Below are 22,737 nucleotides of genomic sequence, written 5' to 3'. Positions count from 1 at the left end.
GTACCCCTGTGATTTACAGTGACAGACCTGTCCCCACCAGTACTGTACCCCAGTGTTATACCGTAACAGACCTGTCCCCACAAGTACTGTACCCCCATGTTTTACAGTAACAGACCTGACCTCACCAGTACTGTACCCCAGTGTTATACAGTAACAGCCCTGTCCCCACCTGTACTGTCCTCCAGTGTTATACAGTGACAGATCTGTCCCTACCAGCACTGTACCCCAGTGTTATACAGTGACAGACCTGTCCCCACCATTACTGTTCCGCAGTGTTATATAGTAACAGACCTGTCCCCACCAGTACTGTCCCCCAGTGTTATACAGTAACAGAACTGTCCCCACCAGTACTGTATCCCAGTGTTATACAGTAACTGACCTGTCCCGACCAGTACTGTCCCCCAGTGTTGTACAGTGACAGACCTGTCCCCACCAGTACTGTATCCCAGTGTTATACAGTAACTGACCTGTCCCGACCAGTACTGTCCCCCAGTGTTGTACAGTGACAGACCTGTCCCGACCAGTACTGTATCCCAGTGTTATACAGTAACAGACCTGTCCCCACCAGTACTGTACTCCAGTGTTGTACAGTGACAGACCTGTCCCCACCCGTATTTTATGGTGACTGATCTGACCAGACCAGACCTACAAAGGGAATGTGGGTCTGTTGCAGTTTGAATGTTTTTTGTAATCCATACTAAACCCGATGTCCACTTTGAATAAACTCTCCCGTTATCATAATTGTTTTATGTGTGCCTTTCCTTCTGTGATTCAGTCTGCGATTGACCCTGACTCATCGCCCCAGCACTAGTCCCCATGACATTGTAGAGCCGTCAGTCTGAGAAGTTCTCTGTCTGCAAAATATCCCCCTTGGACTGACCACTGTGTGTGTGGGGCTTGGCGTAGGCAGCCGGGGGGAGTTTGCCTGGTGCGGTTATATTTCGTTGGCATTCCTCGTTCGAGGTAGGGGTGTCAGTCAGTAATTATTGTATATGGGGCTCGAAGGAACTGTCCCAAACCAGCACTGTACTCCATTGTTCCACCTTCAATGTTGGGAATGTCTTCTGGGAGAAGTGACAATTTCAGAATAATTCAGCAACAAAGGCAGAGAGGAAGAAATTAAGAGGAGAGATATTAGATTCCCTACAGTGTGGAAACAGGCCCATCAGCCCAACAAGTCCACACTGACCCTCTGAAGAGTAACCCACCCAGACACATTTCCCTCTGACTAATGCACCCAGCACTCTGGGTAATTTAGCATGGCCAATTCACCTGACCTGCACATCTTTGGACTGTGGGAGGAAACCGGAGCACCCGGAGGAAACCCACGCAGACACGGGGAGAATGTACAAACTCCACACAGTCAGTCGCCTGAGGGTGGAATTGAACGCGGGCCCCTGGTGCTGTGAGGCAACAGTGCTAACCACTGAGACATCATGCCACCCCAGTTGAATTGACAGGATTTAAAAATATTTGTCTTGCATTTCATAACCAGAACTTGCTCATAAAATATTGTCAGCCATTGGAATACACTTCAGATTTAGCCTTTGTTGGACTCAGTGAACGGTTACATACAGTACGCTCCGACAAAGAGCATGGCTTTTGAGTATGTTTTGCCGAAATGTTTTCAGAGGGATGTATGTGGACATGGACGTGGAACCAGTAGGGTGAGTGGGTACTGGGGCTGTTTCACAGACATGTTAACACGAGGCAGGGGGAGGGACACAGAGTCAGGGGGATGGCCGTGCACAAGGGCGAGAGCAGGAGATACTGGATACAGGGAGTGTGGGTCTGATACTGGGATACAGGGAGTGTGGGTCTGATACTGGGATACAGGGAGTGTGGGACTGATACTGGGATACAGGGAGTGTGGGTCTGATACTGGGATACAGGGAGTGTGGGTGTGATACTGGGATACAGGGTGTGTGGGTGTGATACTGGGATACAGGGAGCGTGGGTCTGATACTGGGATACAGGGAGTGTGGGTCTGATACTGGAATACAGTGAGTGTGGGTCTGATACTGGATACAGGGAGTGTGGGTGTGATACTGGATACAGGGAGTGAGGGTCTGATACTGGGATAAAGGGAGTGTGGGTGTGATACTGGGATACAGGGAGTGTGGGACTGATACTGGGATACAGGGAGTGTGGGTGTGATACTGGGATACAGGGAGTGTGGGTCTGATACTGGGATACAGGGAATGTTGGACTGATACTGGGAGACAGGGTGTGTGGGACTGATATTGGGATACAGGGAATGTGGGACTGATACTGGGATACAGGGAGTGTGAGTCTGATACTGGGATACAGGGAGTGTGGGACTGATACTGGGATACAGCGAGTGTGGGACTGATACTGGGATACAGGGAGTGTGGGTGTGATACTGGGATACAGGGAATGTTGGACTGATACTGCGATACAGGGAATGTGGGTGTGATACTGGGATACAGGGAGTGTGGGTGTGATACTGGGATACAGGGTGGTTGGGTGTGATACTGGGATACAGGGTGTGTGCGACTGATACTGGGATACAGGGAGAGTGGGTCTGATACTGGGATACAGGGTGTGTGGGTCTGACACTGGGATACAGGGAGAGTGGGTCTGATACTGGGATACAGGGAGTGTGGGTGTGATTCTGGGATACAGGGAGTGTGGGACTGATACTGGGATACAGGGAGTGTGGGTTTGATACTGGGATACTGGGTGTGTGGGACTGATACTGGGATACAGGGAGAGTGGGTCTGATACTGGGATACAGGGTGTGTGGGACTGATACTGGGATACTGGGAGTGTGGGTCTGATACTGGGATACAGGGAGTGTGGCTCTGATACTGGGATACAGGGAGTGTGGGTGTGATACTGGGATACAGGGTGTGTGCGACTGATACTGGGATACAGGGAGTGTGGGTGTGATACTGGGATACAGGGAGAGTGGGTCTGATACTGGGATACAGGGTGTGTGGGTCTGACACTGGGATACAGGGAGAGTGGGTCTGATACTGGGATACAGGGAGTGTGGGTGTGATACTGGGATACAGGGGGTGTGGGACTGATACTGGGATACAGGGAATGTTGGACTGATACTGGGATACAGGGAGTGTGGGTCTGATACTGGGATACAGGGTGTGTGGATCTGACACTGGGATTCAGGGAGAGTGGGTGTGATACTGGAATATAGGGAGTGTGGGTGTGATACTGGGATACAGGGTGTTTGGGTGTGATACTGGGATACAGGGTGTGTGCGACCGATACTGGGATACAGGGAATGTGGGACTGATACTGGGATACAGGGTGTGTGGGACTGATACTGGGATACAGGGAGTGTGGGTCTGATACTGGGAGACAGGGTGTGTGGGACTGATATTGGGATACAGGGAATGTGGGACTGATACTGGGATACAGGGAGTGTGAGTCTGATACTGGGATACAGGGAGTGTGGGACTGATACTGGGATACAGCGAGTGTGGGACTGATACTGGGATACAGGGAGTGTGGGTGTGATACTGGGATACAGGGAGTGTGGGTGTGATACTGGGATACAGGGAATGTTGGACTGATACTGCAATACAGGGAATGTGGGTGTGATACTGGAATACAGGGAGTGTGGGTGTGATACTGGGATACAGGGTGTTTGGGTGTGATACTGGGATACAGGGTGTGCGACTGATACTGGGATACAGGGAGTGTGAGACTGATACTGGGATACAGGGAGAGTGGGTCTGATCCTGGGATACAGGGTGTGTGGGTCTGACACTGGGATACAGGGAGAGTGGGTCTGATACTGGGATACAGGGAGTGTGGGTGTGATTCTGGGATACAGGGAGTGTGGGACTGATACTGGGATACAGGGAGTGTGGGTTTGATACTGGGATACTGGGTTTGTGGGACTGATACTGGGATACAGGGAGAGTGGGTCTGATACTGGGATACAGGGAGTGTGGGTCTGATACTGGGATACAGGGAGTGTGGGTCTGATACTGGGTTACAGGGAGTGTGGGTGTGATACTGGGATATAGGGTGTGTGCGACTGATACTGGGATACAGGGAGTGTGGGTGTGATACTGGGATACAGGGAGAGTGGGTCTGATACTGGGATACAGGGTGTGTGGGTGTGATACTGGGATACAGGGAGTGTGGGACTGATACTGGGATACAGGGAGTGTGGGTGTGATACTGGATACAGGGAGTGTGGGTGTGATACTGGTATACAGGGAGTGTGGGTGTGATACTGGGATACAGGGAATGTGGGTCTGATACTGGGATACAGGGAGTGTGGGAGTGATACAGGATACAGGGAGTGTGGGTGTGATACTGGGATACAGGGAGTGTGGGACTGATGCTGGGATACAGGGAGTGTGGGTGTGATACAGGATACAGGGAGTGTCGGTGTGATACAGGATACAGGGAGTGTGGGTGTGATACTGGGATACAGGGAGTGTGGGACTGATGCTGGGATACAGGGAGTGTGGGTGTGATACTGGGATACAGGGAATGTGGGTCTGATACTGGGATACAGGGAGTGTGGGTGTGTTACAGGATACAGGGAGTGTGGGTGTGATACTGGGATACAGGGAGTGTGGGACTGATGCTGGGTTACAGGGAGTGTGGGTGTGATACAGGATACAGGGAGTGTGGGTGTGATAATGGGATACAGGGAGTGTGGGACTGATACTGAGATACAGGGAGTGTGGGTGTGATACTGGGATGTAGGAAGTTCAGGAGAGATCTCACTGTGCCCATATCGTTCTGTCAGGTTTCTATCCACAGATGCTGCCAAACTTCTGAATGTTTTGAGCAGAGTCTGTACTTGTTTCTGGTACCCAGCATCTCCACTGTTCTGCCTGGTCCATCTCGGAGGCTGAACACTGGGACCCTATCCTGAAGCTCTCTCTTCCCAGAGTGTCTGTTGTCGATGTCTCTGTCACTCCATCTCTCCTCCTCTCCCTTATTCTATCTCTCCCCCTACCCCTTCACTGTCTCCCAGTCTCTCTTTTTTCATTTGTCTCTCTCTTACGTTTCCCCATAGTTCCTTCAGTCACTCCCATCGTTCTCTCTGGACTTTCTCCTCTGCCCCTCTCTCTCTCTCTCTCTCGGCCTGTGTCTCCTCCTTCCTGTTTGTCTCTCTCACTCTCTCCCTTGTCTTTCTCGCCTTATTTGGCTTCCTGTTCCAGTGTTGGCTCCACCAATCCCAGACCTATCACTGAACACGCTGCATTTGAACAGACGCTGTCCAATTAAAGGTTCAGAATTCTGAGCTGGCCACCTTACCACCAATCAGGGGTTCAGTGTGGAGCTGGTCTCTCAAGGAGCTGACCCAGTTATGAACTCCTCGCACTCTGAGCCACCAAGCCATGACCGAGGTGGGACAAGTAGTTGTTTAATTATTGCTGGGACTCTTGTCGACTGTGCCCAACATCAGGAGACTCCATCACCCAGGAAACAATGGGTCTATCCCATTCGAGAACCCCCATCCCAAACCCCTGACATCAGGGGCAGTCTCTCATCCCCAAATCCCACAATCAGGCCGGAGTAGTAGGGATCCTGTCGGTCCTAGGCTCATAGTCATACAGATGTACAGCACGGAAACAGACCCTTCGGTCCAACTTGCCCATCCCTCGATATCCCTCGACCTTTGTGTTCCCACAGAGTGAACTCAAGCAATAATACCTCCCTTTCCACTTCACCACTTTACATTGGGATTCCCAACAAATTCCAACCATGAACTCCGACATTGTGAGAGCAACCCTTCCCCACCTCACACTCTGCCCACCACGTGTGGTTTGTGTGATTATCCATTTCTTGCCATTAACACCCACCCTTCAAGCTGTATCACTCCTCTATTAACATCAGCCCTCCTTTTATCCTCACCAGCTGCTCCTTCTCTGTCACCAGCATAAAAAAACCCAACACGTTCTCGTTCCCCACTTCAAACAGGAAGAAGAGTCATACTCAGCTTGGAGCATTCTCCCTCCCCAGATGAAAGCCTGACTGAGTTTCTCAAGCACTTGCTGTTTTCGGTTCAGATCTCCAGCATCTGCTGTAGGTTATCGTCATTTAGCCAGGGCCGCCTGTCCAGCTGTATCTCCAAGCCCCGCCTGTAGGCTGAGAGGGTCAGTGCTCCCAGATGGGATGGGGTGGTGAGCACTTGTGTCTGACTGGGATTTATTTCTCTTTGTAGGCAGGATGATCCCACTGACGGAGTTGAAGCAGTTTATAGACCAGCAGCCAGCGTTCCAGGTGCTGAAACCCTGGTGGGATGTATTTGCGGAGTATATCTGTGTGGCCATGCTAATGATTGGTGTTTTTGGATGCACCTTGCAGGTGAGGAACTGACACACGTACCTCAACATGGAACATTTCACTGACAACATTACACGGAGCATACACACACAGGATCAACACACACACACTCCACATTAATACATAGAACATAGGACATAGAAGAATACAGCGCAGTACAGGCCCTTCGGCCCTCGATGTTGCGCCGATCCAAGCCCACCTAACCTACACTAGCCCACTATCCTCCATATGCCTGTCCAATGCCCGTTTAAATGCCCATAAAGAGGGAGAGTCCACCACTGCTACTGGCAGGGCATTCCATGAACTTACGACTCGCTGAGTAAAGAATCTACCCCTAACATCTGTCCTATATCTACCCCCCCTTAATTTAAAGCTATGCCCCCTCATAATAGCTGACTCCGTACGTGGAAAAAGGTTCTCACTGTCAACCCTATCTAACCCCCTAATCATCTTGTACACCTCTATCAAGTCACCCCTAAACCTTCTTTTCTCCAATGAAAACAGCCCCAAGTGCCTCAGCCTTTCCCCATACGATCTCCCTACCATACCAGGCAACATCCTGGTAAACCTCCTCTGCACCCTTTCAGGTGCCTTCACTCAGCATGGGTCTCCCTGTGAGCAAAGGGGCTAACACAGGTAGCCCATTGCTCACAGGTAGCCCCATTGCTCACAGGTAGCCCCATTACTCACAGGTAGCCCCATTGCTCACAGGTAGCCCATTCTTCAGAGGTAGCCCATTGCTCAAAGGTAGCCCAATTGCCCACAGGTAACCCCACTGCTCACAGGTAGCCCCATTGCTCACAGGTAGCCCCATTACTCACAGGTAGCCCCATTGCTCACAGGTAGCCCCATTACTCACAGGTAGCCCCATTGCTCACAGGTAGCCACTTTGCTCACAGGTAGCCAGGTTGTTCACAGGGAGCCCCATTGCTCACAGGTAGCCCCTTGCTCACAGGTAGCCCCATTACTCACAGGTAGCCCCATTGCTCACAGGTAGCCACTTTGCTCACAGGTAGCCCAGTTGTTCACAGGGAGCCCCATTGCTCAGAGGGAGCCCCAATGCTCACAGGTAACCCCATTGAACACAGGTAGCCCCAATAATCACAGGTAGCCCCATTGCTCACAGGTAGCCTCTTTGCTCGTTGGTAGCCTCCTTGCTCACAGGTAGCCCAATAGTTCACAGGTAGCCCCTTGCTCACAGGTAGCCTCTTTGCTCGTTGGTAGCCTCCTTGCTCACAGGTAGCCCAATAGTTCACAGGTAGCCCCTTGCTCACAGGTAGCCCTATTGCTCACAGGTAGCCCCCTTGCTCACAGGTAGCCCCACGGCTCACAGGTAGCCCAATGGCTCGCTGGTAGCCCCCTTGCTCACAGGTAGCCCCATTGCTCACAGGTTGCCACTTGCTCACAGGTAGCCCCCTTGCTCACAGGTAGCCCCATTAATCACAGGTAGCCCCATGGCTCACAGGTAGCTCCCTTGCTCACAGGTAGCCCCATTACTCCCAGATAGCCCCTTGCTCACAGGTAGCCCAATTGCTCACAGGTAGCCCATTGCTCACAGGTAGCCCCATGGCTCACAGGTCGCCCCATGGCTCACAGGTAGCCCAATGGCTCGCTGGTAGCCCCCTTGCTCACAGGCAGCCCCATTGCTCACAGGTAGCCCCATTGCTCACAGGTAGCCCCCATCGCTCACAGGTAGCCCCATTGAACACAGGTAGCACCTTTGCTCACAGGTAGTCCCATTGTTCACAGGTAGCCCTCTTGCTCACAGGTAGCCCCATTGCTCACAGGTAGCCCCTTTGCTCACAGGTAGCCCCAATGCTCACAGGTAGCCCCATGGCTCACAGGTAGCCCCCTTGCTCACAGGTAGCCCCATTGCTCACAGGTAGCCCCTTTGCTCACAGGTAGCCCCATTGCTCACAGGTAGCCCCCTTGCTCACAGGTAGCCCCATTGCTCACAGGTAGCCCCATTGTTCACAGGTAGCCTCATTGCTCACAGGTAGCCCCTTGCTCACAGGTAGCCCCTTTGCTCACAGGTAGCCCCATTCCTCACAGGTAGCCCTTTGCTCACAGGTAGCCCCATTGCTCACAGGTAGCCCCATTGCTCACAGGTAGCCTCTTTGCTCGTTGGTAGCCTCCTTGCTCACAGGTAGCCCAATAGTTCACAGGTAGCCCCTTGCTCACAGGTAGCCTCTTTGCTCGTTGGTAGCCTCCTTGCTCACAGGTAGCCCAATAGTTCACAGGTAGCCCCTTGCTCACAGGTAGCCCTATTGCTCACAGGTAGCCCCCTTCCTCACAGGTAGCCCCACGGCTCACAGGTAGCCCAATGGCTCGCTGGTAGCCCCCTTGCTCACAGGTAGCCCCATTGCTCACAGGTTGCCACTTGCTCACAGGTAGCCCCCTTGCTCACAGGTAGCCCCATTAATCACAGGTAGCCCCATGGCTCACAGGTAGCTCCCTTGCTCACAGGTAGCCCCATTACTCCCAGATAGCCCCTTGCTCACAGGTAGCCCAATTGCTCACAGGTAGCCCATTGCTCACAGGTAGCCCCATGGCTCACAGGTCGCCCCATGGCTCACAGGTAGCCCAATGGCTCGCTGGTAGCCCCCTTGCTCACAGGTAGCCCCATTGCTCACAGGTAGCCCCATTGCTCACAGGTAGCCCCCATCGCTCACAGGTAGCCCCATTGAACACAGGTAGCACCTTTGCTCACAGGTAGCCCCATTGTTCACAGGTAGCCCTCTTGCTCACAGGTAGCCCCATTGCTCACAGGTAGCCCCTTTGCTCACAGGTAGCCCCAATGCTCACAGGTAGCCCCATGGCTCACAGGTAGCCCCCTTGCTCACAGGTAGCCCCATTGCTCACAGGTAGCCCCTTTGCTCACAGGTAGCCCCATTGCTCACAGGTAGCCCCCTTGCTCACAGGTAGCCCCATTGCTCACAGGTAGCCACATTGTTCACAGGTAGCCTCATTGCTCACAGGTAGCCCCTTGCTCACAGGTAGCCCCTTTGCTCACAGGTAGCCCCTTGCTCACAGGTATCCCAATTGCTTGCTGGTAGCCCCTTTGCTCACAGGTAGCCCCATGGCTTACAGGTAGCCCCATTGCTCGCTGGTAGCCCCCTCGCTCACAGGTAGCCCCATTGCTCACAGGTAGCCCCCTTGCTCACAGGTAGCCCCATTTATCGCTGGTAGCCCCTTTGCTCACAGGTTGCCCCATTGAACACAGGTAGCCCCAACAATTACAGGTAGCCCCATTGCTCAGAGGGAGTCCCATTGCTCACAGGTAGCCCCCTTGCTCAGAGGTAGCCCCCTTGCTCAGAGGTAGCCCCAATGCTCACAGGTTGCCCCCTTGCTCACAGGTAGCCCCATTGCTCACAGGTAGCCCACTTGTTCAAATGTAGCCCCATTGCTCACAGGTAGCCCCATTGCTCATAGGAAGCCCCATCGCACACAGGTAGCCCCATTGCTCACAGCTAGCCCCCATCGCTCACAGGTTGTCCCATTGCACACAGGTAGACCCATTGCTCACAGGTAGCCCCCATCGCTCACAGGTTGTCCCATTTCTCACAGGTAGCCCCCTTGCTCACAGGTAGCCCCCATCGCTCACAGGTAGCCCCATTGCTCACAGATAGCCCCATTGCTCACAGGAAGCCCAATGTTCACAGGTAGCCCCCTTTCTCAACGGTAGCCCCATTGCTCACAGGTAACCCCATTGCTCACAGGTAGGCCCATTGCTCAGAATTAGACCCCTTGCTCAGAGGTAGCCCCATAGCTCACAGCTAGCCCCATTGCTCACAGGTAGTCCCATTGCTCACAGGTAGCCCCATTGCTCACAGGTAGCCCCCATCGCTCACAGGTAGTCCCATCGCTCACAGGTAGCCCCCATCGCTCACAGGTAGTCCCATTGCTCACAGGTAGTCCCATTGCTCACAGGTAGCCACCATCGCTCACAGGTAGTCCCATCGCTCACAGGTAGCCCCCATCGCTCACAGGTAATCCCATTGCTCACAGGTAGTCCCATTGCTCACAGGTAGCCCCCATCGCTCACAGGTAGTCCCCATTGCTCACAGGTAGTCCCATTGCTCACAGGTAGCCCCATTGCTCACAGGTAGTCCCATTGCTCACAGATAGCCCCATCGCTCACAGGTAACCCCATTGCTCACAGGTAGCCCCATAGCTCACAGCTAGCCCCATTGCTCACAGGTAGTCCCATTGCTCACAGGTAGCCCCATTGCTCACAGGTAGTCCCATTGCTCACAGATAGCCCCATCGCTCACAGGTAACCCCATTGCTCACAGGTAGCCCCATTGCTCACAGGTAGCCCCCATCGCTCACAGGTAGTCCCATTGCTCACAGGTAGTCCCATTGCTCACAGGTAACCCCCTTGATCACAGGTAGCACCCATTGCTCACAGGTAGCCCCAGTGAACACAGGTAGCCCCATTGCTCACAGGTAGCCCCCTTGTTCAAATGTAGCCCCATTGTTCACAGGTAGCCCCATTGCTCACAGGTAGCCCCTTTGCTCACAGGATGCCCCATTGCTCACAGGTAGCCCCTTGCTCACAGGTAGCCCCATTGCTCGCTGGTAGCCCCATTGCTCACAGGTAGCCCCATTGCTCACAGGTAGCCCCATTGTTCACAGGTATCCCCATTGCTCACAGGTAGCCCCATTGCTCACAGGTAGCCGCATTGTTCACAGGTATCCCCATTGCTCACAGGTAGCCGCATTGTTCACAGGTAGCCCCCTTGTTCAAATGTAGCCCCTTTGCTCACAGGTAGCCCCATTGCTCACAGCTATCCCAATTGCTCGCTGGTAGCCTCCTTGCTCACAGGTAGCCCAATTGCTCACTGGTAGCCCAATTGCTCACAGGTAGCCCCCTTGCTCACAGGTAGCCCCATTGCTCGCTGGTAGCCCCTTTGCTCACAGGTAGCCCCATGGCTTACAGGTAGCCCCATTGCTCGCTGGTAGCCCCCTCGCTCACAGGTAGCCCCATTGCTCACAGGTAGCCCCCTTGTTCAAAGGTTGCCCCATTGTTCACAGGTAGCCCCCTTGCTCACAGGTAGCCCCATTTATCGCTGGTAGCCCCTTTGCTCACAGGTTGCCCCATTGAACACAGGTAGCCCCAACAATTACAGGTAGCCCCATTGCTCAGAGGGAGTCCCATTGCTCACAGGTAGCCCCCTTGCTCAGAGGTAGCCCCCTTGCTCAGAGGTAGCCCCAATGCTCACAGGTTGCCCCCTTGCTCACAGGTAGCCCCATTGCTCACAGGTAGCCCCCTTGTTCAAATGTAGCCCCATTGCTCACAGGTAGCCCCTTGCTCACAGGTAGCCCCATTGCTCGTTGGTAGCCCTTTTGCTCACGGGTAGCCCCATGGCTCACAGGTAGCCCCATTGATCACAGGTAGCCCCAATGCTCACAGGCAGCCCCATTGCCCACAGGTAGCCCCTTTGCTCACAGGTAGCCACTTTGCTCACAGGCAGCCCCTTTGCTCACAGGCAGCCCCTTTGCCCACAGGTAGCCCCATTGCTCACAGGTAGCCCCATGGCTTACAGGTAGCCCCATTGCTCACTGGTAGCCCCCTCGCTCACAGGTAGCCCCAATGCTCACAGGTAGCCCCAATGCTCACAGGCAGCCCCATTGCCCACAGGTATCCCCATTGCTCACAGGTAGCCCCATTACTCACAGGTAGCCCCATTGCTCACAGGTAGCCCCATTGCCCACAGGTAGCCCCATTACTCACAGGTAGCCCCATTGCTCACAGGTAGCCCCATTACTCACAGGTAGCCCCTTGCTCACAGGTAGCCCCATTACTCACAGGTAGCCCCATTGCTCACAGGTAGCCCCATTACTCACAGGTAGCCCAAATGCCCACAGGTAACCCCATTGCTCACAGGTAACCCCTTGCTCACAGGTAGCCCCATTGCTCACAGGTAGCCCCATTGCTCACAGGTAGCCACTTTGCTCACAGGTAGCCCAGTTGCTCACAGGTAGCCCAGTTGTTCACAGGGAGCCCCATTGCTCAGAGGGAGCCCCAATGCTCACAGGTAGCCCCATTGCTCACAGGTAGCCCCATTGAACACAGGTAGCCCCATTGCTCACAGGTAGCTCCCTTGCTCACAGGTAGCCCCATTACTCCCAGGTAGCCCAAATGCTCACAGGTAGCCACATTGCTCACAGGTAGCCTCTTGCTCACAGGTAGCCCCATGGCTCACAGGTCGCCCCATGGCTCACAGGTAGCCCAATAGCTCGCTGGTAGCCCCCTTGCTCACAGGTAGCCTCATTGCTCACAGGTAGCCCCATTGCTCACAGGTAGCCCCCATCGCTCACAGGTAGCCCCATTGAACACAGGTAGCACCTTTGCTCACAGGTAGCCCCATTGTTCACAGGTAGCCCTCTTGCTCACAGGTAGCCCCATTGCTCACAGGTAGCCCCTTTGCTCACAGGCAGCCCCAATGCTCACAGGTAGCCCCATGGCTCACAGGTTGCCCCCTTGCTCACAGGTAGCCCCATTGCTCGCTGGTAGCCCCTTTGCTCACAGGTAGCCCCATGGCTTACAGGTAGCCCCATTGCTCGCTGGTAGCCCCCTCGCTCACAGGTAGCCCACTTGTTCAAATGTAGCCCCCTTGCTCACAGGTAGCCCCGTTGCTCACAGGTAGCTCCCATCGCTCACAGGTAGCCCCATTGCTCACAGGTAGCCCCTTTGCTCACAGGTAGCCCCATTGCTCACAGGTAGCCCCCATCGCTCACAGGTAGTCCCATTGCTCACAGGTAGCACCCATCGCTCACAGGTAACCCCAATGCTCACAGGTAACCCCCTTGTTCAAATGGAGCCCCATTGCTCACAGGTAGCCCCAGTGAACACAGGTAGCCCCCTTGTTCAAATGTAGCCCCATTGCTCACAGGTAGCCCCTTTGCTGACAGGATGCCCCATTGAACACAGGTAGCCCCCTTGCTGACAGGTAGCCCCTTGCTCACAGGTACCCCCATTGCTCACAGGTAGCCCCATTGCTCACAGGTAGCCGCATTGCTCACAGGTAGCCCCCTTGTTCAAATGTAGCCCCATTGCTCACAGGTAGCCCCATTGCTCACAGGTATCCCCATTGCTCGCTGGTAGCCCCCTTGCTCACAGGTAGCCCCATTGCTCACAGGTAGCCCCCTTGCTCACAGGTAGCCCCATTGCTCGCTGGTAGCCCCCTCGCTCACAGGTAGCCCCATTGCTCACAGGTAGCCCCATGGCTTACAGGTAGCCCCATTGCTCGCTGGTAGCCCCCTCGCTCACAGGTAGCCCCATTGCTCACAGGTAGCCCACTGGTTCAAATGTAGCCCCCTCGCTCACAGGTAGCCCCATTGCTCATAGGAAGCCCCATCGCACACAGGTAGCCCCATTGCTCACAGCTAGCCCCCATCGCTCACAGGTTGTCCCATTGCTCACAGGTAGACCCATTGCTCACAGGTAGCCCCCATTGCTCACAGGAAGCCCAATGTTCACAGGTAGCCCCCTTTCTCAACGGTAGCCCCATTGCTCACAGGTAACGTCATTGCTCACAGGTTGCCCATTGCTCATAGGTAGCCCCATTGGTCACAGGCAAACCTATGGCTCACAGGTAGCCCCATTGCTCAGAGGTAGTCCCATTGCTCACAGGTAGCCCCATTGCTCACAGGTAGCCCCATTGCTCACAGGTAGTCCCATTGCTCACAGATAGCCCCATTGCTCACAGGTAGCCCCATTACTCACAGGTAGCCCCATTGCTCACAGGTAGCCCCATTACTCACAGGTAGCCCAATTGCCCACAGGTAACCCCATTGCTCACAGGTAGCCCCTTGCTCACAGGTAGCCCCATTGCTCACAGGTAGCCCCATTGCTCACAGGTAGCCACTTTGCTCACAGGTAGCCCAGTTGCTCACAGGTAGCCCAGTTGTTCACAGGGAGCCCCATTGCTCAGAGGGAGCCCCAATGCTCACAGGTAGCCCCATTGCTCACAGGTATGCCCATTGAACACAGGTAGCCCCATTGAACACAGGTAGCCCCATTGCTCAGAGGTAGCCCCATTGCTCACAGGTAGCCTCTTTGCTCGTTGGTAGCCTCCTTGCTCACAGGTAGCCCTCTTGCTCACAGGTAGCCCAATAGTTCACAGGTAGCCCTCTTGATCACAGGTAGCCCAATTACTCCCAGGTAGCCCCTTGCTCACAGGTAGCTCCCTTGCTCACAGGTAGCCCCATTACTCCCAGGTAGCCCCTTGCTCACAGGTAGCCCCCTTGCTCACAGGTAGCCCAATTGCTCACAGGTAGCCCTATTGCTCGCTGGTAGCCCCTTTGCTCACAGGTAGCCCCATGGCTTACAGGTAGCCCCATTGCTCGCTGGTAGCCCCCTCGCTCACAGGTAGCCCCATTGCTCACAGGTAGCCCACTTGTTCAAATGTAGCCCCCTCGCTCACAGGTAGCCCCATTGCTCACAGGTAGCTCCCATCGCTCACAGGTAGCCCCATTGCTCACAGGTAGCCCCTTTGCTCACAGGTAGCCCCATTGCTCACAGGTAGCCCCCATCGCTCACAGGTAGTCCCATTGCTCACAGCTAACCCCATTGCTCACAGGTAGCACCCATCGCTCACAGGTAACCCCAATGCTCACAGGTAACCCCCTTGTTCAAATGGAGCCCCATTGCTCACAGATAGCCCCAGTGAACACAGGTAGCCCCCTTGTTCAAATGTAGCCCCATTGCTCACAGGTAGCCCCTTTGCTGACAGGATGCCCCATTGAACACAGGTAGCCCCATTGCTCACAGGTAGACCCTTGCTCACAGGTAGCCCCATTGCTCACAGGTAGCCCCATTGCTCACAGGTAGCCGCATTGTTCACAGGTAGCCCCCTTGCTCACAGGTAGCCCCATTGCTCACCGGTAGCCGCATTGCTCACAGGTAGCCCCCTTGTTCAAATGTAGCCCCATTGCTCACAGGTAGCCCCATTGCTCACAGGTAGCCCCATTGCTCACAGGTATCCCCATTGCTCGCTGGTAGCCCCCTTGCTCACAGGTAGCCCCATTGCTCACTGGTAGCCCCATTGCTCACAGGTAGCCCCCTTGCTCACAGGTAGCCCCATTGCTCGCTAGTAGCCCCCTCGCTCACAGGTAGCCCCATTGCTCACAGGTAGCCCCATGGCTTACAGGTAGCCCTATTGCTCGCTGGTAGCCCCCTCGCTCACAGGTAGCCCCATTGCTCACAGGTAGCCCACTTGTTCAAATGTAGCCCCATTGCTCACAGGTAGCCCCATTGCTCATAGGAAGCCCCATCGCACACAGGTAGCCCCATTGCTCACAGCTAGCCCCCATCGCTCACAGGTTGTCCCATTGCTCCCAGGTAGACCCCATCGCTCACAGGTTGTCCCATTGCTCCCAGGTAAACCCATTGCTCACAGGTAGCCCCCATCGCTCACAGGTAGCCCCATTGCTCACAGGTAGCCCCCTTGCTCACAGGTAGCCCCCATCGCTCACAGGTAGCCCCATTGCTCACAGATAGCCCCATTGCTCACAGGAAGCCCAATGTTCACAGGTCGCCCCCTTTCTCAACGGTAGCCCCATTGCTCACAGGTAACGTCATTGCTCACAGGTTGCCCATTGCTCATAGGTAGCCCCATTGGTCACAGGTAAACCTATGGCTCACAGGTAGCCCCATTGCTCAGAGGTCGTCCCATTGCTCACAGGTAGCCCCATTGCTCACAGGTAGCCCCATTGCTCACAGGTAGTCCCATTGCTCACAGATAGCCCCATTGCTCACAGGTAGCTCCCATCGCTCACAGGTAGTCCCATTGCTCACAGGTAGTCCCATTGCTCACAGGTAGCCCCATTGCTCACAGGTAGCCCCCATCGCTCACAGGTAGTCCCATCGCTCACAGGTAGCCCCCATCGCTCACAGGTAGTCCCATCGCTCACAGGTAGCCCCATAGCTCACAGCTAGCCCCATTGCTCACAGGTAGCCCCATTACTCACAGGTAGCCCCATTGCTCACAGGTAGCCCCATTACTCACAGGTAGCCCAATTGCCCACAGGTAACCCCATTGCTCACAGGTAGCCCCTTGCTCACAGGTAGCCCCATTGCTCACAGGTAGCCCCATTGCTCACAGGTAGCCCAGTTGTTCACAGGGAGCCCCATTGCTCAGAGGGAGCCCCAATGCTCACAGGTAGCCCCATTGCTCACAGGTATGCCCATTGAACACAGGTAGCCCCATTGAACACAGGTAGCCCCATTGCTTAGAGGTAGCCCCATTGCTCACAGAAAGCCTCTTTGCTCGTTGGTAGCCTCCTTGCTCACAGGTAGCCCTCTTGCTCACAGGTAGCCCAATAGTTCACAGGTAGCCCTCTTGATCACAGGTAGCCCAATTACTCCCAGGTAGCCCCTTGCTCACAGGTAGCTCCCTTGCTCACAGGTAGCCCCATTACTCCCAGGTAGCCCCTTGCTCACAGGTAGCCCCCTTGCTCACAGGTAGCCCAATTGCTCACAGGTAGCCACATTGCTCACAGGTAGCCTCTTGCTCACAGGTAGCCCCATGGCTCACAGGTCGCCCCATGGCTCACAGGTAGCCCAATGGCTCGCTGGTAGCCCCCTTGCTCACAGGTAGCCTCATTGCTCACAGGTAGCCCCATTGCTCACAGGTAGCCCCCATCGCTCACAGGTAGCCCCATTGAACACAGGTAGCACCTTTGCTCACAGGTAGCCCCATTGTTCACAGGTAGCCCTCTTGCTCACAGGTAGCCCCATTGCTCACAGGTAGCCCCTTTGCTCACAGGCAGCCCCAATGCTCACAGGTAGCCCCATGGCTCACAGGTAGCCCCCTTGCTCACAGGTAGCCCTATTGCTCGCTGGTAGCCCCCTTGCTCACAGGTAGCCCCATGGCTTACAGGTAGCCCCATTGCTCGCTGGTAGCCCCCTCGCTCACAGGTAGCCCCATTGCTCACAGGTAGCCCACTTGTTCAAATGTAGCCCCCTCGCTCACAGGTAGCCCCATTGCTCACAGGTAGCTCCCATCGCTCACAGGTAGCCCCATTGCTCACAGGTAGCCCCTTTGCTCACAGGTAGCCCCATTGCTCACAGGTAGCCCCCATCGCTCACAGGTAGTCCCATTGCTCACAGCTAACCCCATTGCTCACAGGTAGCACCCATCGCTCACAGGTAACCCCAATGCTCACAGGTAACCCCCTTGTTCAAATGGAGCCCCATTGCTCACAGATAGCCCCAGTGAACACAGGTAGCCCCCTTGTTCAAATGTAGCCCCATTGCTCACAGGTAGCCCCTTTGCTGACAGGATGCCCCATTGAACACAGGTAGCCCCATTGCTCACAGGTAGACCCTTGCTCACAGTTAGCCCCATTGCTCACAGGTAGCCGCATTGTTCACAGGTAGCCCCCTTGCTCACAGGTAGCCCCATTACTCCCAGGTAGCCCCTTGCTCACAGGTAGCCCCCTTGCTCACAGGTAGCCCAATTGCTCACAGGTAGCCACATTGCTCACAGGTAGCCTCTTGCTCACAGGTAGCCCCATGGCTCACAGGTCGCCCCATGGCTCACAGGTAGCCCAATGGCTCGCTGGTAGCCCCCTTGCTCACAGGTAGCCTCATTGCTCACAGGTAGCCCCATTGCTCACAGGTAGCCCCCATCGCTCACAGGTAGCCCCATTGAACACAGGTAGCACCTTTGCTCACAGGTAGCCCCATTGTTCACAGGTAGCCCTCTTGCTCACAGGTAGCCCCATTGCTCACAGGTAGCCCCTTTGCTCACAGGCAGCCCCAATGCTCACAGGTAGCCCCATGGCTCACAGGTAGCCCCCTTGCTCACAGGTAGCCCTATTGCTCGCTGGTAGCCCCTTTGCTCACAGGTAGCCCCATGGCTTACAGGTAGCCCCATTGCTCGCTGGTAGCCCCCTCGCTCACAGGTAGCCCCATTGCTCACAGGTAGCCCACTTGTTCAAATGTAGCCCCCTCGCTCACAGGTAGCCCCATTGCTCACAGGTAGCTCCCATCGCTCACAGGTAGCCCCATTGCTCACAGGTAGCCCCTTTGCTCACAGGTAGCCCCATTGCTCACAGGTAGCCCCCATCGCTCACAGGTAGTCCCATTGCTCACAGCTAACCCCATTGCTCACAGGTAGCACCCATCGCTCACAGGTAACCCCAATGCTCACAGGTAACCCCCTTGTTCAAATGGAGCCCCATTGCTCACAGGTAGCCCCAGTGAACACAGGTAGCCCCCTTGTTCAAATGTAGCCCCATTGCTCACAGGTAGCCCCTTTGCTGACAGGATGCCCCATTGAACACAGGTAGCCCCATTGCTCACAGGTAGACCCTTGCTCACAGGTAGACCCATTGCTCACAGGTAGCCCCATTGCTCACAGGTAGCCGCATTGTTCACAGGTAGCCCCCTTGCTCACAGGTAGCCCCATTGCTCACCGGTAGCCGCATTGCTCACAGGTAGCCCCCTTGTTCAAATGTAGCCCCATTGCTCACAGGTAGCCCCATTGCTCACAGGTAGCCCCTTTGCTCACAGGTATCCCCATTGCTCGCTGGTAGCCCCCTTGCTCACAGGTAGCCCCATTGCTCACTGGTAGCCCCATTGCTCACAGGTAGCCCCCTTGCTCACAGGTAGCCCCATTGCTCGCTAGTAGCCCCCTCGCTCACAGGTAGCCCCATTGCTCACCGGTAGCCGCATTGCTCACAGGTAGCCCCCTTGTTCAAATGTAGCCCCATTGCTCACAGGTAGCCCCATTGCTCACAGGTAGCCCCATTGCTCACAGGTATCCCCATTGCTCGCTGGTAGCCCCCTTGCTCACAGGTAGCCCCATTGCTCGCTAGTAGCCCCCTCGCTCACAGGTAGCCCCATTGCTCACAGGTAGCCCCATTGCTCACAGGTAGCCCCATTGCTCATAGGAAGCCCCATCGCACACAGGTAGCCCCATTGCTCACAGCTAGCCCCCATCGCTCACAGGTTGTCCCATTGCTCACAGGTAGACCCATTGCTCACAGGTAGCCCCCATCGCTCACAGGTTGTCCCATTGCTCACAGGTAGCCCCCTTGCTCACAGGTAGCCCCCATCGCTCACAGGTAGCCCCATTGCTCACAGATAGCCCCATTGCTCACAGGAAGCCCAATGTTCACAGGTAGCCCCCTTTCTCAACGGTAGCCCCATTGCTCACAGGTAACGTCATTGCTCACAGGTTGCCCATTGCTCATAGGTAGCCCCATTGGTCACAGGTAAACCCATGGCTCACAGGTAGCCCCATTGCTCACAGGTAGTCCCATTGCTCACAGCTAGCCCCCATCGCTCACAGGTTGTCCCATTGCTCACAGGTAGACCCATTGCTCACAGGTAGTCCCATTGCTCACAGGTAGTCCCATTGCTCACAGATAGCCCCATTGCTCACAGGTAGCTCCCATCGCTCACAGGTAACCCCATTGCTCACAGGTAGCCCCATTGCTCACAGGTAGCCCCCATCGCTCACAGGTAGTCCCATCGCTCACAGGTAGTCCCATTGCTCACAGGTAGTCCCATTGCTCACAGGTAGCCCCCATCGCTCACAGGTTGTCCCATTGCTCACAGGTAGCCCCCATCGCTCACAGGTAGTCCCATCGCTCACAGGTAGTCCCATTGCTCACAGGTAGTCCCATTGCTCACAGGTAGCCCCCTCGCTCACAGGTAGCCCCATTGCTCACAGGTAGCCCCAACAATTACAGGTAGCCCCATTGCTCACAGGTAGCCCCCTTGTTCAAATGTAGCCCCATTACTCACAGGTAGCCCCATTGCTCAAAGGTAGCCCCATTGAACACTGGTAGCCCCATTGCTCACAGGTAGCCCCATTGCTCAAAGGTAGCCCCATTGAACACAGGTAGCCCCATTGCTCACATGTAGCCCCATTGCTCCCAGGTAGCCCCATTGCTCCCAGGTAGCCCCATTGCTCCCAGGTAGCCCCATTGCTCCCAGGTAGCCCCATTGCTCCCAGGTAGCCCCATTGCTCCCAGGTAGCCCCATTGCCCACAGTGAGCCCCCGTTGCCCAGGTCCAGTTTTGCTGCCTATATTTGATTCCAGGTGATCTGAGCCACACCCACACTGATCTGTTCTGGATTGGGCTTTACACTTTTTTGTAGCCATTCAGACTTTGAGATGCGATGATCACTGAGTCCACTTCATCACCAACAACGAGACCTGGCAGTATCATTGTGCTGAATGCGTGTGCTGGTTAAACCTGCCCCAGTTCACTCTGAGAACTTTTATCGTTCTCTGCCTTTCCTGATCTGTATCTGGATTATTTAAAGCTCCCCTCATTGTATATACTCCATATCTTTCCTTCCGTCTGTAATTTCTTTCTGAATTTGTTCCTCCCTCATCGATCCGGTGAGCTGGTGGGACCACTGTCCACTCTGAGCAATGTAACTGTGTCCTTCCTCGAAATGAACACGAGTCAAATAGACTTTGTTCTCGTTTTCTCTGGTAGACCCCTTTTTTTCCAGCACCCCAATGTTTTCCTGAATCATGCTGTTACCCAGCCCTATCTTTGCCTTTCTGTCTTCCCGAACACTCGGTAACTGGATTGATTTAACATCAGGAGGGACAGGCAGGAGGCTGGGAGAACGAAGCAAGGCAGGCAGCATCAGGGGGGACAGGCAGGAGGCTGGGGGAACACAGCAAGGCAGGCAGCATCAGGGGGGACAGGCAGGAGGCTGGGGGAACACAGCAAGGCAGGCAGCATCAGGAGGGACAGGCAGGGGGCTGGGAGAACACAGCAAGGCAGGCAGCATCAGGAGGGACAGGCAGGAGGCTGGGGGAACACAGCAAGGCAGGCAGCATCAGGAGGGACAGGCAGGAGGCTGGGGGAACACAGCAAGGCAGGCAGCATCAGGAGGGACAGGTTGGAGGCTGGGGGAACACAGCAAGGCAGGCAGCATCAGGAGGGACAGGCAGGAGGCTGGGAGAACACAGCAAGGCAGGCAGCATCAGGAGGGACAGGCAGGAGGCTGGGGGAACACAGCAAGGCAGGGGGCATCAGGAGGGACAGGCAGGAGACTGGGAGAACACCGCAAGGCAGGCAGTACCAGGAGGGACAGGCAGGAGGCTGGAGGAACACAGCAAGGCAGGCAGCATCAGGAGGGACAGGCAGGAGGCTGGGGGAACACAGCAAGGCAGGCAGCATCAGGAGGGACAGGCAGGAGCCTGGGAGAACACAGCAAGGCAGGCAGCATCAGGAGGGACAGGCAGGAGGCTGGAGGAACACAGCAAGGCAGGCAGCATCAGGAGGGACAGGCAGGAGCCTGGGAGAACACAGCAAGGCAGGCAGCATCAGGAGGGACAGGCAGGAGGCTGGGGGAACACCGCAAGGCAGGCAGCATCAGGAGGGACAGGCAGGAGGGTGGGGGAACACAGCAAGGCAGGCAGCATCAGGAGGGACAGGCAGGAGGCTGGGGGAACACAGCAAGGCAGGCAGCATCAGGAGGGACAGGCAGGAGGCTGGGGGAACACCGCAAGGCAGGCAGCACCAGGAGGGACAGGCAGGAGGCTGGGGGAACACAGCAAGGCAGGCAGCACCAGGAGGGACAGGCAGGAGGCTGGGGGAACACAGCAAGGCAGGCAGCATCAGGAGGGACAGGCAGGGGGCTGGGAGAACACAGCAAGGCAGGCAGCATCAGGAGGGACAGGCAGGAGACTGGGAGAACACAGCAAGGCAGGCAGCATCAGGAGGGACAGGCAGGAGGCTGGGGGAACACAGCAAGGCAGGCAGCATCAGGGGGGGAGAAGACAACGTTTCGGGTATAACCTTCTGCAGGGCTGCTAGCCCTGAAGGAGAGTTACACCTGAAACGTTAACCTCTCCATATCCTGATGCTGCCTGCCTTGCTGTGTCCTTCCTAATAGCAGTGGAGAGATTGATGAACTGATAAGTCGGCAGATTTTGGAAAAATGCAGATGTAGTTGGCTGGTTGTTATGGGTGATTTCACGGGGAAATCTGAGTTCATCCCTTGTGGTTGGAGGGTTCCCAGGCGGAAGATGAGGCGCTCTTCGAACCTAAGAACCCTCCAACAACAAGGGATGAACTCAGATTTCTCCAGTTTCCTCATTTCCCCTCCCCCCACCTTGTCTCAGTCCCATCCCTCGAACTCAGCACCACCTTCCTAACCTGCAATCTTCTTCCTGACCTCTCTGCCCCCACCCCCACTCCGGCCTATCACCCTCACCTTAACCTCCTTCCACCTATCACATTTCCAACGCCCCTCCCCCAAGTCCCTCCTCCCTACCTTTTATCTTAGCCTGCTGGACACACTTTCCTCATTCCTGAAGAAGGGCTCATGCCCGAAACGTCGATTCTCCTGCTCCTTGGATGCTGCCTGACCTGCTGTGCTTTTCCAGCAACACATTTTCAGCTCTGATCTCCAGCATCTGCAGTCCTCACTTTCTCCCCTAATATATT

The 22,737-nt window shown here is 55.3% G+C and overlaps 1 protein-coding gene across 1 annotated transcript in view; it reads left to right on the top strand.

The window, feature by feature from the left end:
* Positions 1 to 22,737, top strand: part of LOC140467899 (volume-regulated anion channel subunit LRRC8C-like) — a 217,995-nt gene that overhangs the window by 188,715 nt on the left and 6,543 nt on the right. The window contains exon 2 of the mRNA XM_072563973.1: positions 6,179 to 6,321. Within this exon, the coding sequence (XP_072420074.1) occupies positions 6,184 to 6,321 (138 nt within the window). The 5' untranslated portion in view covers positions 6,179 to 6,183. The remainder of the gene's footprint in view (positions 1 to 6,178; positions 6,322 to 22,737) is intronic.

The sequence above is a fragment of the Chiloscyllium punctatum genome, chromosome 46 (genome assembly GCF_047496795.1).
Source record: "Chiloscyllium punctatum isolate Juve2018m chromosome 46, sChiPun1.3, whole genome shotgun sequence".
NCBI lineage: Eukaryota > Metazoa > Chordata > Chondrichthyes > Orectolobiformes > Hemiscylliidae > Chiloscyllium > Chiloscyllium punctatum.
The sequence above is the reverse complement of the archived record's forward strand: the minus strand, read 5'-3'. Positions and strand labels throughout refer to the sequence as shown.